This window comes from Pseudopodoces humilis, chromosome 1 (assembly GCF_049639895.1).
Source record: "Pseudopodoces humilis isolate 2021_Gansu_Grassland_sample_001 chromosome 1, ASM4963989v1, whole genome shotgun sequence".
Lineage (NCBI taxonomy): Eukaryota > Metazoa > Chordata > Aves > Passeriformes > Paridae > Pseudopodoces > Pseudopodoces humilis.
In genome coordinates, this window is record NC_142200.1 from 113,839,157 (window position 1) to 113,857,880 (window position 18,724).

At 36.2% G+C, this 18,724-nt stretch overlaps 1 protein-coding gene across 11 annotated transcripts in view; it reads left to right on the forward strand.

Annotated features, from left to right (window-relative positions):
• THRB (thyroid hormone receptor beta) overlaps positions 1–18,724 on the forward strand; it is a 157,094-nt gene that overhangs the window by 106,951 nt on the left and 31,419 nt on the right. The window contains exon 1 of one of the 11 annotated variants that reach the window (XM_088054226.1): positions 12,515–12,959. The exons of the other annotated variants lie outside the window; for them this stretch is intronic. Coding sequence (XP_087910352.1) covers positions 12,515–12,959 — 445 coding nt within the window. Of the gene's footprint in view, positions 1–12,514; positions 12,960–18,724 lie in introns of those variants that run through there. 11 annotated transcript variants of the gene reach the window in all.

Below are 18,724 nucleotides of genomic sequence, written 5' to 3' on the forward strand. Positions count from 1 at the left end.
AAGCCTGCTTAACCATCTTATCCCTGCCAGTGGCAAAGCATCTGAAGGTTACATATAAATTAGCTGTGTCAGAACCCCCCATGTATCTAATCCCAGAACAGAGTGTCTAGAAAGACATGCTTATTATGTGGAGGCGATGTAGAAGGCCAAAGAATTTCAGACTTCCAGAATTTGTTTTATTATTCATCAATTTGCCTGAGTAAATGTTCTATTGATACTGTTTGTCAATGTGTATATCAAGAGCCAAATGCATAAATAGGACTTTTTAAAAACCTGGAAAATACAGCATGTGCTACATAGGAAAAATCATCACTAACAAGACTGTATTCCTGTATTGGTGTTCTGCCCAAGGGACACTTTATTTTTACTTGACTATGCAGATGAATTTTCTTTTCCTTTTTCCTAGAAGGCTCCCATCCATTTGTACTGGCCAGCAAGGGGTAACAGCTGCATTCAAAAAGATGGTCTTCTGACTTTAGGTTTCTAGATAAGAGGTAGAGGGTAAAATTCATGGGAAGAAACTAAGTATTATGTAAATACATGCTTTCAGAGTAAAATGTATTATTTGATAATATGAAAAGGTATGTCTTTTTATGGTTTCTTTGCTAACCATGGACGCAGAGACAAATATAAGAAGGAAGCAGAGAGTGTTGAGGCATTTTGTGGAATGAAGTGGAATACTGATCCCTGTTTGGTGTGCCAGGCTTTTAGCATCACTGCCACATGAGGATTGGGAAGGAGTTACTGTCCTTAGGCTACATTGGCAGGCCCTGCTAGAGTAGTTTTGCATTGTCCTGCAGGCATTCTGAGCATGGTGATTTCATTTGGCAAATACCTGTTTTGGAAGAATTTAAAGCACTGGCATGCAGCTTTGTCTCTTCTAGCTCTCTGTTGTGCTCTCCCTTGTCTCATGCTAAACTGTGTTTTATGGCATTTTACTACAGGGCTTGACATTGCTGTGGCTTTGGAGGGAGCAGTTAACAGCTTCTGCTGTGTGATGGCAAGAGATGAGGAAGGAAACGCAGTGTACCCACTTTATCCTCACCTTATCTGTTGTGGCTTCCTGTGGAGGGTGGGTTTGCGGAGATTTTCCACTAGCACTCTAATCAGTCCTGTCTCCCTGGACTTGACCCTGGCAGGGCAGCTCTGCTAAGCTCAGAGAAACACAAAGCCTAATTGGAAGGACCTATATTTTCTGCATTTCTTTTGACAGAAGTCGTCAGAACAAAATGTGCAAAGAAAATTATCATCAAGGGAAAAAAAATAAAAAGGTTGAGATGGAGATGACTGTTTGTACAGCTGTAGATGTCCAGCACTTTTCTTTATGAGCAGTTCATATTTTCTGTTTCTGATTATAGGAATGACATTGCCTACATGAGTGTAAATGTGAAGACAAGCATGGATGCAGTGAAAAGCTTTCAAATGCTATAAAAACTTCATAAATACCATGATCCAGAGCTAGACAAGGGTCCTTTTCTAATGAATTATAATGGAAGTTTAGATTCTGTTACTGAGTCACTGGAATACGGGAGCAGAATCTAATACAAAACCAAACCAGCTGGCTAAAATAACAGGCTGTATTATTCTGTATTTTTGATAGATAATTCCTCTCCCCATATGTTATGTTTCTACTGCAGTATGTATTTTCCACTTGTAGGCACTGCCTGAAAGCCTTCAGGTTCTAGTGCAATCTAGAGAAATTGTAGAATTTGACCTTGACAGTAAAGCCAGGTTTTAGTACATTTGCATTTTCCATAAGAAAAATATTTTGAATCTTTTGACATCTCATCTTTAAAAATACATATTGATGTCATTATTTTATGTCCTTATAGCTTTTAATAGAGTTTTAATAGAGAGGTTCTAGTTTGCCAAAATTATTTTGGAAATTTCGAAGTTATGAGCATTATGGAAGGATTTCAGAATTATAGAAGTCCTTACTTAAAAGTTAATAAAATTAAAAATCAAAAGCAGAGTGAATGTATGAGGTAAAATATCTGCATGCAAAAAAGCTAGACTGAAACACAAATATTAAATTAGTGAAATCAAAGCTACTCTTCCTTTTCCTGAGAATGCAGTCAGAGTTCACCCAGCAATACAGATAGAGTTACTGAACAAACTAATATTGGGTTTTTGATGTCCTAAGAAGCAGACAAGTGAAAAGCTGGACCTGCAGGCTTTGTAGACAAATTTATCAGTTTGCCTTTGCAACTCTGCCAGTTGTAGGTGTCAAGACTTACCTAACCAGTTTTTTTTTTACAACTAGCATGGATGATGACCAAACATTGATATAAAGGGATGCTTCAGGAGAAGTGGACATAGTATGTCTTTGAGTATTATGTCTGAGATAGATGCATTCTGTTCTCATTAACTGAACCTTGGTAAAGTAAATAGTTTTCAGATGAGCCATCAAACACTTAAATGCAACAAAGCAAATCTGCAAGTTTAGCTTTTCTGTTTTGAAACATTTTTTTTATTAAACGTGGGTTGTCTTCTGTAGAATCACAGAATGGCTTGGGTCAGAAAGAACCTTTAAAAGTGGTCTTGTCCATCCCCCCTGCAATGAGCCTTGACATCTTCAACTAGATGAGGTTTCTCAGATGGCCATCCAGCCTGATGTGAGTGTTACCAGGGCTGGGGTGCCCCTTCCCTGGGCAATTTGTTGCAATGTTTTAACACCTTCATTGTGAAAACCTTCTTCCTTATGTCTAACATAAATTGACCCTCTTTCAGCTTAAAAAAATTACGCCTTGTCCTGTTGCAAGAGGCTAAATATTTGTCCCCATCTTTCTTATAGTCCTCTTTCAGGTACTAAAAAGCCACAAAAAAGTCTTCCCAGAACTTTCTCTCTTCAAGGCTGAACAGTTTCAACTTTTTCAAGCTTTTGTTATAGGAGAGGTGTTTGATCCCTGTGTTCATCTTAGTGGCCTTCCTTTGGACTTACAGATCTATGTCCTTCCTGTTCTGAGGACCCCAGAGCTGGATGCTCCAGGTGGGATCTCATGAGAGGGGAATAGAGGGGCAGAATCTCCTTCCTTGCTCTGGTGACCACACTACTTTGGATGCAGCCCATGGTATGATTTGTTTTCTGGGCTGCAACAACAGTTCATCAGCAGTTTTACAGTTGATACCAACAATTGCTGTCCACAGAGTAATGTTTGAGAAAAAAAAAACTTCATCAGCATTATAAAATTAGCACAATCTTAGCAATAAAGCAAGTTCTTTTGTGTGCATACATTTGCACAATAGAATAGTAATATTTTCTCACTGAGAAAATAGTACTTCCAAATTAATAAATATGTAAAATAATTTTAAAAGTTTCTTTCTATTTTAACACTGTAATTAAGCTTCTGGTTTAGCATCACTATTCACTTGGCCATAGCTATCACTGAAGGCTTCCTTCTGAATATTTGCTCCCAAAATGCAGGACAAACCTGGAGTCATATTTTCATCCTACTTTATTTACTAGAGTGAAAACTGAACAGGAAATTCAAGAATGGTTTTTAAAATCTAGAAAATAGTGTTTGTAGAATTCAGTAAATCTCATAATTTTTTCCTTCATGGCAGATGAAGAGAGAAGGTAAAGAGTGTAATAGTGGTTCCAGTAAAAACTGCAGCAGTTCTTTCACTGATTTCAGTAAGGCTGGGGTTTTACTCTGCTTTTACTTGGGAGCTTCAAAATCAACTCAGCCATTGTGCTCCTACTCAAATATCCGCACTGTTCTATTTGGTAATGACTATAAAGTTAGATCAAGATAGGAATTATAATAAAATTAAGTGCTTACATTGGGGAATATAATTTAAATGTCATAAATGCATATTTTCAGTAAGTAGAATTTAATATGCAACGTTTCTTGAAACAGGTTCCTCATTTGGAGAAGAAAATTAATCAGCTTTCGTGCAACAAATCCATTTGAAAGCCAGTGTCTCCAAGGGTGTTGCACGTAGTTTCCAAGAACTGGGAAAAGTAATAGAATAGGAAAGGTACCACATTTTCTTCATGAATCTTTTCACTGTAATGCTCATTACCCTGTAAGCTTGACATTAATTCAGGTGGAGAACAGTTTATTGTTTTACATCAGCTGAGAAATTATTTCTCTTGAATTTCTATAATGATTTTCCTAGGATAATTTAATTTGACATACATCACTGTCTGACACTTCTTTGCCTGCCAGACCATGATAAAATCCAACTAACTCAAGTGTATTATTTCTTTTAAGTAATGGGACTTTTTAGGAGGACAGTAAATACTTTAATATAAGGTTTTGTTATGCCAGGATTCAGCAGCTTTGTAATGATCTTTTGGGGATTTTCAAAAGGTTAACAAGATTTATATTGTGGGATGTTTTTGCATGAAGCTATGAATCACTCCATGATGGCTCTTATTACTTAGAAGCGTATTTCTGAATATGCAGTTAAAAATATCACACTTGCTAAGTTCTAGGCTACAGACACTGGGTTAATTTTACCTGGTTTTTTTGTTCAAAATTTAATATTTTTGAAAGTGCTTTGTAAAAGTGCTATATAAATACAAAAGTAAAGTAGTCTAGGAGACTTTTTCCAATGTTTCGAATTTTATGCAATTCTTTAATATATTGTGTTTTCTTTCCAACTTATGAATACCTGCTGTTTTTTTCACAAAAGATGACACACTGAAAAAAGAAAAAAAAGGGGGGATATGATTATGTTTCACAAAGAACAGACAGAAAAAGTGGGTTTTTTTGTAGTAGCAGTATTTTTTTAGTTTTGTAGCATTTGCTAGTAATTTTAAGTACATTTCATTATGTTAATGCTGATATGTTTTTTTCTATTTTGTTTTTAATGATCTAACAGTATATTTAGTCCCTTTCTATAGTAGTTTTAAACCAGACCTGTTTCTGTGGTTAACTCATTTTTCTGATAGTTATTTCTGGTGGAGCAGACTGTTGTGTTTGAAATTTTGAGTGTAATTCTCAGATTGTGCAGCTGTGTTTCACTACTGACATCAGGTTAGGAGGACTGCAAAGTGTTGTCAATATAAAACATACTTGTTCATTTTGCAGGCAAGAAGCTTTCAGAGTAGTTATTTAGAAGGAGTAAAATGTCCTTCTGTTTTTCCTAAGTCTTCTCCAATAACCTATAAAATAAAGCTCTTGGCTCTGCTTGCCAATAGGAGTTCCAGTCTGCCATTTTATGATCTTCAAAAGCTGACCACAGCTGCTGTTTAGTTCTAATAACTGTATGTCAGAGCAATGAGCTTACAATGCTTGTCCTTGTTATTGATCCCTATACAGAGGCTCTATAGAAAGGACTGTAATTTTTTTTGTGAAAAAAATTTTTTGTAAAGCTGTGGGTAAACTGTGGGATCAATCCAATTGGGCATTTTCCAGTTATTTCCATATAAAAATACCTTTTATATATATATATAATACATTCACTAAATGCACTTCTCATTATGTTCTTTAAAAGCATCAGATTTGCTAGAGTGCTTATTGTAAAAGAAGACAAATATTTAAGGAAATGTATAAATGTTGCTGTACACAAACATCTTTCACTATTGCTTTGTTGTGTTTCTGAAAATGGTTTAGACCTGTACCGAGCTTGAATTTATTTGAAGTTAAAATAATGCTCTCCTCACATCCAAGTTTGTCTTTCTTTCTGAAGAAGCTTTGACTGCATTGTTTGTGCAAAATTTCTTTGTTTACCTTTTTTTGTCTTTAACAAATTACATATCTGTAAAGACTGCTAGCTTAGTACCTTTGTTTGTTTTACCTGGCCATTACTCAAACCTCAGTCCTTCACTGGGAGGTGTTATTTCAAAATACTGGCTATCTCTGTAAGCTGTTTTAGAACCAAGATAACTTAAACTGTTTCACCACTTTGAAAAAAGAAAGAGCTTCAATTATGTGCATGTATCCCCAATATTTTGTTAGCAAGCAGCAGCCAAATATGCTGTCCACTCCCCGGTGGGAAGAAGTGGAAGGTCTAATGGGAGGTTACAGGAAGACTATGTGAGTTAATTTGAAATCTCATGAGGAAAATAATATTCAAATCAGGATTTTAGAAAAAGGTGGCAGTGATCTGAAGTGATTTGAGGAAGTAGTCTGAGTGATTTCCTAAATGGTTTCACTGTAACTTACTCATTTTTAAAGATCTGGCTTATGTATTTTGAGCCATATTCTGAAAATGGTGTTTGTCTTCTCCCATTTATTTTAGTAGGTTCCCAGGCATTACAAGAACTATCTAACACAACATGAAGAGAGTAAACATCCATTAACATTCCCGTATTCACACAAACAGCAGTCTGCAAAATGAGCCCTGGAGAGGTGGATTGCTCTCAATTAAATCAAAGTTGTTTTAAAACAAACAGAGGGAGGCGGTTCTGCACATGAAGAGACAGAGACTGGGATTCCTTGCCAGAGAGTGTTGTGAATACAAGAAATGTGCGCAAGAGTAGACTGGGCTGTAGTTCAAAGAGAGATCCGTTGGGTATTGCTACATTTTAGAAAGGCCACAAGGGCTCAGCAGTCCCTGGGGCTGAGGAGTAGCTGGGTATTGAGATACTCTTGGTGAGAACTCTCATATGTGCTTGCTTTTTTCTTTCTCTTCCCTGGGTATCCACTTATGACTCCTGTTGGAGAACAGCAGCCAGGTGAGCCCTATGGTTCAGGTATAGCTTCTTCTCAGAAAAACTCCTTCCCATGTGTCATGCAGAACTATGAGAGGGATGAATGCATTTAGCATCTATGTGGCTGTACTGGTTAGCACCACCGTTCTAGTTCCATGATGTGTCCTGGTATTTTGCTGCTTTTCCCTATATAGCTTTGTTCATTCATTTCGTTTGGTGAGTTTGTTTTATCTGTAGCTGCTACAAGATTTTATATTGGTCTATACTATTCCTGTTCATCTCTCAAAGGATGAATTTTCAGAGAGCTCTTTACATACCAAAACCCTGAACTCTGAACCATTTGCTTTTCTGTGCTCAGAACCTGGCTCTGATTAACTTACAGACTTACAGAACTTTTGTGTTCTTCTGGGTGTTCTTTTTCTCTGATTAATTTTTATCTTGTTTAGAAATTTGAGCATAATATCAACCCCAGCTCTTGATATGTGTAATATTACTTTAAAAGTTAATGGACATTTAGTGTGTTTTTAAAAAGTGCACTGATTCACAGAGAAGCTCATTAAGATATATCAAGAACAAGGATAAAGCTATTGCACTGTTTATTACAAGTTTCCTAATATTGCCTTTTCTTACACATTAGAAACTGTTTACAAAGTTTATTGTAATTATCGGTGTGCTCTTCTTTCATGGTGATTTAACACTTGTCCAAAAGATTGGAAATATTGAAACTTAATCTTGAAATCCATATTCTAAATGTAATATTTAAATATTTTATAATATTGCCACTGCTAAAGCAAGTAGCAGGACAACAGTCCTGGATTAAATAACCCTGGCTGTTTACTTCCACAAACATACACATATGCACATGTTTCTGAAATATTGAAAACCACCTAATGGTTTCAGTAGACATTGCTAGTTCCACCTGCTACAGTTCCTTTCAGTCTACAATATTTTTCTTATAGGCACTGTAATTTTTATATTTTAAAAATTTAGGAAAGAAAACACACGTTCTCAAAGGTTTTATTTAGCACCTTTACAGAGGCAGAATTTGCATATTTAAGAAGAGTCTGGCTAGTCTGTGTGAGCTGGGCTCCATCCTTCTGCTTATTCAGTGATCATATGAGCCTAGTTTAAAAGTTGTGAAACTCGATTGTGAAGTGTTTGCCTCTTTTTTAAGGAAGCGTAAGGAGAAAATGCTGTGCTTTTTTTTGGGAGAAAATGGAGGGGTGGGAGAGAAAAGAGGAAGAGGAGAGAAGAAGCAAAATAAATGAGAGAAAAATAAAATGCTGTGAACTGACAGCAAGATTAATGAGAAGAAATGAAACCTTAGCCTTGTCTTGCACAGGTGGTTTTGTCTTTCCCAGCACAAACACACATGAAAACTTTATGTGCTTTTACTTATAGTTACTTTGTGTGGTTTAAAATGCTGGAACAAAGTATGAATCAGGTGTTAACTTTACTGGGGACATGTCCTTTAATTGTAGCTTGGTTGCTTTTTTCTTTTTTCCTCTCATCAAATCATCAAGTAAAAATCCTCTAGTGTTATTTGACTGGGTCCATACAAAGCTAGGCTGCTTCATCAACTTACTGTGCACCCCTCAGTCCTAATCCTGATTACATTTGCCTTAGTTGATCTCTCTGAAGCCAACCCACTTCAGTGTCCTTATATGCTTGCACACTTCAATGGAAAAACAAAAAAAACCCCAAACAAGTAAAGTGCTTTTGTCTTTGCTGCTCTTTTTTTTCAGTAAACCTCAAATATCCAAAAAGCAAAACTTTATTATGTACGTTTTGCAATCAAGTAAGTAAATGACAGTTCAGAGATCTCTTAAGATGCTTTCCTACTTGCCACTATTTTGATCAGCTGCAAATTGAAATACTGTATAGAGAGAAATTTCAGTGGCAATTCTGCTGTGAGCAGTTTTGGAAGGTAAAATAACTTTTTGTTGTTAGAGGAAGTCTCGTTGTAACTGGGAAAACAGCAATCCTCTGACAGCCCAGAACTGTTAATTTACCTTTTGCCTAAGTGACAGCCTGTTGCTGAGGGTGAAAAATAAATGTTTGCACTCCCCCAAAAAGTGTGAGCAATTGTGGTCAGTCTCTAAGGAGTAGGGACTGATTGCCCGTGTGGTCACAGCAGCTTTCATCACCTATGGATCTAGCTGTTAACTAGAGCTACTGTGGTATAAAGCAGTAATAGTAATAATGGTAATGCAAATCCAGCCTTGATTGCAACAGGGCAGATCCCAAGCAAGGAAAATTAGTGTTGCTCTCAGGGCACGGCAGTGGGAATTTAATGCAGTGCCTCTAAGGTTGTTGTGAACATGGGGAAGAGGCACTGTTTCAGGTGGTTTTTGTCCTATTTTGTGCACTCTGAGTTTTATCAGGATTAGAGTTCAGGGTTAGTATACAGCTCATTCCAGCAGGAAGCACTGTCCTACTGGCTGGCTGGCCACCAACTTCCATCTTTCTGGAGAAACAACTTAGTGCCTCTCTCCACTTGAGTTGTACTAAAAATGGGAGAGCTTTTTATATCTTGTTCTTTTGATCGCTGAAGGCAGATATTAGTAGAGAATTTGGAAAAGAACCCATATAATTGAGATGAAAAATGGATTGTTCCATATTTTTTTATAGTCCTTTATATACTGACGTTCAGATAACACTGCATGTCTGAGAACAGGCCAACCCATTAAGGAGTATTTGCTTTGGCCTGTAATAAAAGAATACTGGTTATCCTTTTAGTTAAAGCTTAATGGGCAGTTCATCTGCTAAAACCTTTCTCCTTCTATAAAAACAAAGTTCCCTTTAAAAAAACCTTCTGATGGGAGCTTGAGGAAATCTTTTGACCTGTTGACTGCTGGGATGCCTGTTATTTCTACAATGTGCATTTTGAAATTGCTTGATGATTCTTTGATGAGAAGAGCTCTGGCTCAGCTTGTTAGTCCCTCTTAACTCTGAAACGGGGCATGTGGTTTTAGTCATGGTTCAACCCAGTAGGCTGTACTGCTTCCTGCCTTGATTATAGACATTTTAACAGTAGCTAGATGGAGAGAGAGATGCTTCTCCTACAGTAAGGAGTGGAGACAAAATTACATTACCATCCTTTATCAAAGATTTTGGGTTGACAAGACCAAGAGCAGATGCAGGAGATTTCAACTGTGCTTTTCGTTAAAAAAATTTAAAAATACATTTTTTTAAAAAATTTAAAAATACTTTGAGAAATTTAGGCAGTATATCTTAAAACCAATGGAGTAGAATAAATAATGTAGTCCTGTCATGAAACTAATTTAACATTATAATAAGATGAATGGTAATTTAAGACATAAACATATGCTGTGCCACAGTATATGAAGTGCAAGAAAAGGACACAAAATATACGAGCCCTCAGTAGTAGTTCCTTGCAATTTAATCTTTGACTAGCAAAACTTGAATATGAAATTCAGCCCCTGGTGACTGAGGAGAATTTGTGAAATAAAATGGAAACTTGTAAAAATAAATTAACTGTAGCTAACATGGCAGACAAAATAGTGAGACAAATTTCAGAGGGAACTAAAGGGAAATGAGAGATATAGCTTCTTGATGTTTGGCTAGCCTTGGTAAACTCTGCTTGGGTAAATTCCAAATGATGGAAACTGTAATAGAATCAATTTCTCCTCATAGTTTAAATGTGTGTATAATCATATTTCAACGTCCCACAGATGCTTTGCAAACAAAGAAATTGGAAAATATGTTTTGATTTTATTCTTTAAATTATGAAGGGTTTTGAAATTCCGTGTTAAAGGTGAAAATCTGTAAGCCTTGTGTGACACCCTCTCTGAATCCTAGGAGAACAGAATTTTTACCATAGTCATGAATGTATGGGTTTTAATTAAAATCAAAGGTAAGACACATCCTCATAGGCTAAAAGACAGCAAAGATGGCCCTTAATAGCAAAGATAAATTTGGGGAAAGATATAGATATTTTTGCCTGATGAGGTTCAACAGCCTGGATTATGAATCTCTGATCTTGAGGACTCATAGCAAGACCTGAGTAACTGAGGATATATAACTGACTTTTCTAAACAAGATCAAGAATTTTGTTGCATCACTGTCCTGCTCAAGGAGCTAATAAAGCATGGATCTATTTATGAGTGTATTATAGAAATGGATATATTTTTAATATATATATTTCACATGCCTGACTTGCATTTTGTGAAGATGAATTATTGTCCATGCAGGGAGATAATTAGGGTGTGAAGGAAATCAAGAGAGAGTAGCATTGTACTGAACCAGGTACGCTGTTCGAGGCTGTGCAAAGTCTAGAGGAAGGGTGGGTTGTAGTGCATAGTTCCCCTTCGTGCCACAAAAAATGAGTTATCTAAGTTCAGATCTAGAGGGAAATTCTCAGTTCCCAGAGGGTCTTACCAAAGAAATCCTATCTCCCTCTGAGCTTAAATTTGTGAAGTCAAGAGAATATCAGTGTTCAAATTATGAACAAAAGTTTTTTATTCTGTTCTTTTATATATTTTTTAAAATTGCCTAGTACTTCTGGGTTGCTTTCAGTATTCTATTTTAAACTGATTATCCTCCTACAGGTGATATTCTCTTGCCATATTACCTGCATTTAAAATTAGTTTTTAATTTTGCTTAGAAAATCAAGTCTGAACTAAAAGCGGATCTATAAAACTAGAAGGAAGTAGATAAGGGCAAATTACGTAGGTAACTTACCTGCCCTTTGCATTGAAGTCCATGATGCCAGGTACTTTCTCAAATTTTTGTTATTCATGTCCAGCTGAAATAGAGTAGAAGAAATGGAATTGTAGCTTCAAATGTCAGGTGAGCTTGTATTCCTAGCAGAAAAAAGGTGTTTACATCTAAAATTAAATAACATATATATATCCTGTTATGTATACAGGAATTAACATAGGATAACAGTATTTAAAACTAACCATGATTAAGTTTTCTGAATTTGTCCTGTACTAACAATATTCCACTTAAGAGAAATCCTAAGACAAAGGATTCTGAAACAGCAATATTATGATAGATCTGGTAACTGAAATCCCAATTTACTTTGAATCCTTTTTTTCTGGAAATTAATGACTTGACATGCACTTACTTACTAATATGTTACTTTACTGAGTGAAATGTATGTAAAATTAACTCTTAGGTTGATTAGAACAGCAGAATCTTACTATGATTAAAACTACTGTGGATATCATTCAGCAAATGTCTGGAATTTGCTATTTTCTTTATAGAAGTTAAACAGCTGTTTTGTATTTGAATTTTGTTACATATAATACAAAATAAAATAATTTTTTTCAATACAGAATATGATCTTTGATGGATAATTTCTACTGACTTAATTTTGCTGCCCAGAAACAAAAATTGGGCTATATTAGTTTTACAAATTTGTCAGATAATGGTATCTCAGTTTCTTCTATACCAAAGAATAAGCAATGACCAATTGGATAAAATCATGCAGCTTTGGTAGTGTTCATTATCCACACTGGAGCCAAGTGTCCGTGCTCCTGTGATAAAATTAGCATCTCTGATACTCCACTGTGACCACAGGCAGAGAAAGGCAGTAGGTAGCAAAAGCGGAACTGCTAAGCATGCCCACATAAGAATGTCACACTTAGGTAACAGAGTGTCCCTCAGGTCAGCCTACGATAAGAGCAAAGTCAAACAAGGCTGAATCCTTGATGTTTTGTGTTTTAAGTATCTGAAAATTGTTCACGACCAGCCTCGACCTACAAGACCTCAAATGATCATATGAGCAAGGCAATAAATTGTGGTAACTTGCCCTGGGGCCCACGTTGTAGTTGCGATGTTGTGAAAGTTACATCTAGTGTTAGCCTGTCCACATAGATCTGCCTGCTTTTTCAGGATTCTCAGACAGGAAAATCTTATATTCACTTTTACCGAAGGGGAACTATGGTGGCTGAATGGGCATGGCTGAAAGGTTCTGCATCGTATCAGTGCAGTCCAGTGGAGATGCGCGAGAATACCACAGCATCAAGAGAGCTGGGGAACCACTTGCATTCCAAAACTCCACACCTGAGCAAGATTTTGGCAAAGCCTACAGTTCGTAGCCCTGCAGCATTTGCCAAACATCCAGGACGTGGCCTCCTGTTGTGGGACAGACTGATTCACCTTCCTGACAGAAATCAGAAATGGAATGTAGTGGGCACAGAAAATCGTTTCTGTAGGAAAAGGCACTTCAAAAATTATGATATCCAGAGGAATGGACAGCAGCTTCCGCAGTGTCTACATGCTTCAACTTGGACTAGTACAGTTTTGCAGCCAGGCCATACAAAAGCAAACTTTCAAATCATGTCAAGTGCCCAGGAATACCAAAAAGAAGAAAAAAAGTGTAAAGGTAACTGACATTGTCATGCAGAGCACAGAAAATGCTGTATTTAGAGAAAAACAAGACAAAGCAAAACCAGGTTATGTCTTTGTTTACTGTCAGGGGTTTGGCCATTGGTAAAAGCATTATTATGTGGGGATGTTTTCGTGCTACCAATCTTTTTTAATTTTTTTTTTCATCAGTGGTAATTGAGGTTTTTAGTTTTCTATTTAATTTAATAGCTTTGTGAGGAGCCCTTATGACAATGCAATTAGTACTTACTGGGCTTTTCTGTGTGATACCTAATAAAAAATAATATCTCTTATTTTTGAGCTTTTAAAAAGCATTTGTTCCTCTCATTATGATCTTTATAAGCTGATCAAAAATCTTTTCTGAACCTGGCCTTTTTTAATACAGCATATCTTTGATATATTAAAAATGAAAAGACAAAAGAAAGCATTCTTTTCTACTTTTAGGCTGTTCAGCTCTCACCTGTGACTGTGTTGTTTGCCTTCTTTCTTGTTATTAACCATAACCAGAGCCTCAGTAAGTGCATGTATAGAGCTCAAGTGGGACTTCTCGTTAAGAATATTCTCTACCTCACTATTCAGGAGAATAAACCATTTTCTCTGAGGTAGGTTGTTTTGTTCACATCAGCACAGCATTGAAGGAATTCCTTTTAAGAATCACAGTTACTAAGGTATTAACACAAATGAAGTGCTTAAGTTATTCCTCTTTAAACTTGGATAAATAGTACTTCATTGTTCTTTGCCTAAAAAATAATTACTTTATATTGGGAGGTGGGGATTACAAGTTGTTTTCTTTTACTTAAGTTTTGCGTCACTCCAGGAAGAGAGATTACAGTGTCAGGCAGGATATCACCTCATGAAAAAGTTAAACTGGTCTAAGTACCTGATTTCTTTAGATTTAGTTGTACTTTACCTCAGAATGCCTCTTTGCTAACAGATGTCAGGTGTTGATCGCTTTAACGTCTTACTAAGGGCTATCAGGAGGCTACCAAACCCAGACAGTCCTATCCAGGAGCCTGCTAATTATGTTATGCCAAGCTAAATTAACCTGTTTTCTGCTTGGTTCTATTTCTGAGCAAATGAAACTTCTTAACTTGATGTTTTCTTGTGAAGTTGAGGCAGGGAATGACTCAGAAAAGGTACATGTTTTAAGTATTGTCCATTACTTTCTCAAGAGATAAGCTCTATAATTAACTGATGTCTGCTAACAGAGTCTTCCAATTATGATATATGAGGAGGCTTAACAAACTGGGTTGTCTGGGTCACAGGTCTATAATTACTCTTAGTAATATTTGTTCAGGGACCATCTTAAAAGTTGTCAAAACTATTCAAGAATTTTGTTTGCCCGTTTGTTGGCCGACGTCTCAACCAGCAAACACTTTCTGACGAGACTGGGTGCTACTTATCCATGTCGGGAATAGTGCGAGAAGAAGCAAGCACAAACCCTGGAGGAGTCCTGATCAGAAAAGAGCAAGCTCCGTTCTCTTTTTACTAAATTTATTCAAGGTGTCGAAAATATTTTGAGGGATAACTGGAATTGTAGTGAATCTGAACATTTAAATATAAACTATGACATTCTTTGTTATTCAAGCAGACTAATGAGTCTGAAGTATTTCAATAAAAGGCACATCATACTGGCATTTTATGAGTCACAGACAAATTTAGTGTCATGTCGTAACCGAGGTGCACTGGGGTTTGTGAGAAGAACAGTTTTAGAGAAATAGCTAACTTGGTACATGTGGAGAAAAGAGGTGTGCTGTTGTCTAAGATTTTCCTGTGGTTTATACCACTGGTTTGAATCTTCCTGCATCTGTTGCAAACCCAAGGAAATAATTTTATTTCAGAAAGATTTATCTTTTTTTTCCTTTGACTGCTACTATAAATGCAGCATAGACAAAATGATGATTTTTGTAATGTATTATCTTCCACTGAGACATACTCCAGGAACTGTCAAATGCTGTTGTGACTTTTCAGCACTAGAATTCCATAATCCTACATACCTTATGATTTAGTCACAAGTAGAGTTTTCAAAATAAGATAAACACCATGAGGAGTTAATTTTCTGTTTTTGTAAATGCTTGTTTTTATTTTGGATTCTGATGTTTTAGGTTTTCTTAGCTTAATCTCTAACAGTGAGTTTGCACAGCCTTACTTCTGAGAAACCATTTTGCATCTTTGGTAAGAGTGTGCAAAGTGAATGAATAAGGTGGTGCAAACACATATATTAAAGAGAGATGGTAACTCATTGTTTGGGCACTGAGATAGTGGTATTTGACAATTTACGTGTGTTGTAATAGCCATATTAGTAGTTTTGCTCAAAAGCTCTTGCAGTTTTCAGTGTATTTTCCTTATGATATGGGAAGATCAGTCTGGAATGTAGCCCATGTTATGAAAGTGCAGATTTGTGTTTGCTCAAAAAGCAGTGATCTATTTCATTTTTCTTTCCCAAAACCATCAGAGGTGGCTGAGACAATTCAGGCAACAATAAAATCTATAAATAGGAAATATAACGGTTATTTTGTAATGTGTAAAAATTTGTTTTACAAAACTAGGAACTGATAATACAGGCATACAAAACTGTGAGGAGCTCAGAACAGATTGTTTAATCTTTGCAACTACATGTTTGAATGTGCAAAATTTTTTTACTAAATACTATATTTTAATTCATCTTTATCCATGAAGTGTCTGAACAGCAACCAACGTAAGATCCTTCCATTTGGTCCTTCAGAAGTGGCACTCTGCCCTTACTGATTTGAATGCTCTGCAATACCTCCCACGTACCGACACTGCCGAATCTTTTAGAACGGCGTGCAGGGGCCCTATCTGCAGCACTGAGATACCCAGGACTCTAGACCAGGGGTGCACAGTTTGGAAAAAGTCAGGAGAATAGGACTCTTGCAGGTAATATGCCACAGCAGATTAAATTGTACTGCATGAGACTTCTTTTTTTCAGGGACCTCTGTTGGTTGGGCTGTAGTGTCCAGGCTGTAGTGTCATCCACAGGATTTTTGTCTTTCCTTAACATTTCCGTGGGTTCATTTTGGTGGGTTTTATAACCAAGCTAAGTCACTAGAGAAGTAAGTGCATCTTGATGGGCGTATTTCATTGTTTGTAATTAAAAGTCTTGGTCATAATTTGTAAAACATGAGTTAATGAAGGGCTGAATGGTGTAGTGTAAGGCAGTCTCTTCTGCTGAAGCCCTCTTTCAGGCATTCTCGGCCTGATTCCTGCCTACCTAGTTAATATCACTGACTGCGCTAGATTTCTGATTTACACCAGGGTGAGTATATAAAAACCTCTGGGGCATTCCAGACACATGTTCAAAAAGTAATACCTTCCTTTTTTAGAGCAATGGACTAACACCTTAGACTGTGAAAGGTTCACGCTTTGGATCCTCTGCTGTTGCAGTATCAAAATTTCTGTTTTATCCCTGTTAGCCTGTTTGCTTGAAGGGTTTATTCTGATGGTGATTAGCCTCCATGTATTCACATAATCAGACATGTGTGAACTAATAAAATTCAAAATGTGATATTAAATTGCTGGAGGCAATAAAAGCTCAACATGACATGATGTAAAGACACAAATATTCAAATCGGAATACAAAAGAAAGAAAAACTGTTAATATAATTCTACTCCACTTTCAGACTTTTGATAAAGACACTGTCTGACTGTCTTGTATCAGACAATTTAATTCAAAGGCGTACATGAAATGAACTTACAGGATTGGACCCTAAAAGATTAAAATGAAAATATTTTAGGAATATTTCAGTTTTTAAAATCTTTGCACTATTCTTTGAACTGATTGGTTTCCAAGGGAACAACAATATGCAGAGCTATAAATCTCTTTAATATTGGCATATCACAGGTAAAGAACCCACATTCCCTGGCAGTGTTCATCTTTTTTTTTTGTTTGTTTGTTTTTTTGTGTTGTTTTGTTTGTTGGAAAAGTCTTACATTAATTTTTCATTTTTTCCTCATCCTTCACAGTTTCATGTAATTTCATTTCCTTGTGGTATTAAAGGAACTCTTGACAAAAATAGTACATGTGACACATTTCTAAGCATTATTGATACAGCAATAGAAAAAAAGAAATTTTTGAAGGATTTATTTTGGAACAGAAAGTAAGTCACAGGCTGTGCCATGTTGAAATACTATTTCCTCAGGTGCCATCCTGGCTAGAACAACTCACTCTACACAAGGATTTTCAGTTCTGTTTAGTTTTTCAGAAACAAACATAAATCCAGTCAGAGGGGGGAAAAAATCAAGAGAAGAAAAGATTAATGAGAATTTTGACTTTGCTGACAAAGCAAATCCACATGGTAAAAATTCTCACTAAGAGTTTAAAGTCCAGCTCTCCAAAACTTTTCTGAGTGGTGTAAAAGTATCGAGATACTGTGCTCTGCTAACCTGTAAAACACAGCCTCACCTCTGTGGGAGCTCTACATAAATTCCTGTTGGCGGTACCGGGGATCTTTCTATGGTAAATGAATAACCAGGCACTGTACTTGGGAATGTTTTATTGGGAGTGTGGAGAAGTAAACTCACCAAGCTCTGTGTGTTACACACACTACAGTATTACCAACCCATCACCTTAGTGGGAATGGTTTGGGGGTCTCGGTATAAACAACTGTTGTAGAATTTCTTGAATGAAACAGGCATTTTTTATCAAGTGCTGAACGTCCATCATTGAAAAATCAGATCCCTCATGATACATGTTTTTTACCACAGACAAACTCACTGTTTGTAAAATCTAGATGATGGGCCTGAACTAAAATGAATATTAACTTTTATTGTGTGCTTTTTCACACTGTATTTTAGAGTGGTATTTGTTGAGTTAGACAATGGTAAATGAATGAGGGTTCATTAGGGTTTTATTTGTTGAATTTCAATAACTGTGATCTTAATGAAATAAAGTGTTTAAATTATTAGAGTTTTAGCAGAATAAGTTCATTTTAGAGGCAACTTCATTAACTTCCATAGCAGTGATCTCAACAGAGTTCAGTTTGACTTACTAAATGTATTATTATTTTATGAGCAAGTTGATAAGAAATGCACATTAAAGATGCTTCTTTTAGAGGGGGAAGAAGAACTCCTGCTTCTTTTATAGTTAGAGGGGGGAAGAAGAACTCCAAGTATGAATTTTAACTTTTCTGATCATTGGAAGGACTTGTCCTGGATTTGGTAGTTAATTAGGCACTAACTGCTTATTTAGATAGGTTAGATACAGTGTATGTTGGAAGGTACATGTTTCTCTGTTGGCTGGTTTTATTAGTCTGAAATATTTAGCAATATCAGATAGGAAAAAAATACAAACATGTCATGTCCAGTTCTTACCTATTGCACTGAACTTTTGAGGACTATTTAAGAGTATGTTCATCAAGATTGTTAGGTGAATAACTGAGATCCTAGAAGAAAAAGGGCCAAGTTACATGGTCATTTTGGCAATCCTTTAGTTTAAAATAAGTGAAATAAGGAAGCTCTCATCAAATCAGTAGTAACTCAGCTCGCTAATAATAAGAACAGATATTAGAAAGGGATAGTTTGTTGCCTACTTGCTGTGCTGTAAAGAAAAACGTGTTTTTCCTAATTAAAAAAAAAAAAATAGCAGTTAATAGAAGTTAAAATATTTTTTTTAGATGAAAAAAGAATGACTGATTAAAGAAGGTGTATTAAACATACAATTCTGGGGTGCATTAAGCAATTAAAATATGATGCAGTTTTTGTTGTAGTGACATTGTCATGTTCATAGTTCCTAGGTGAGCCAAA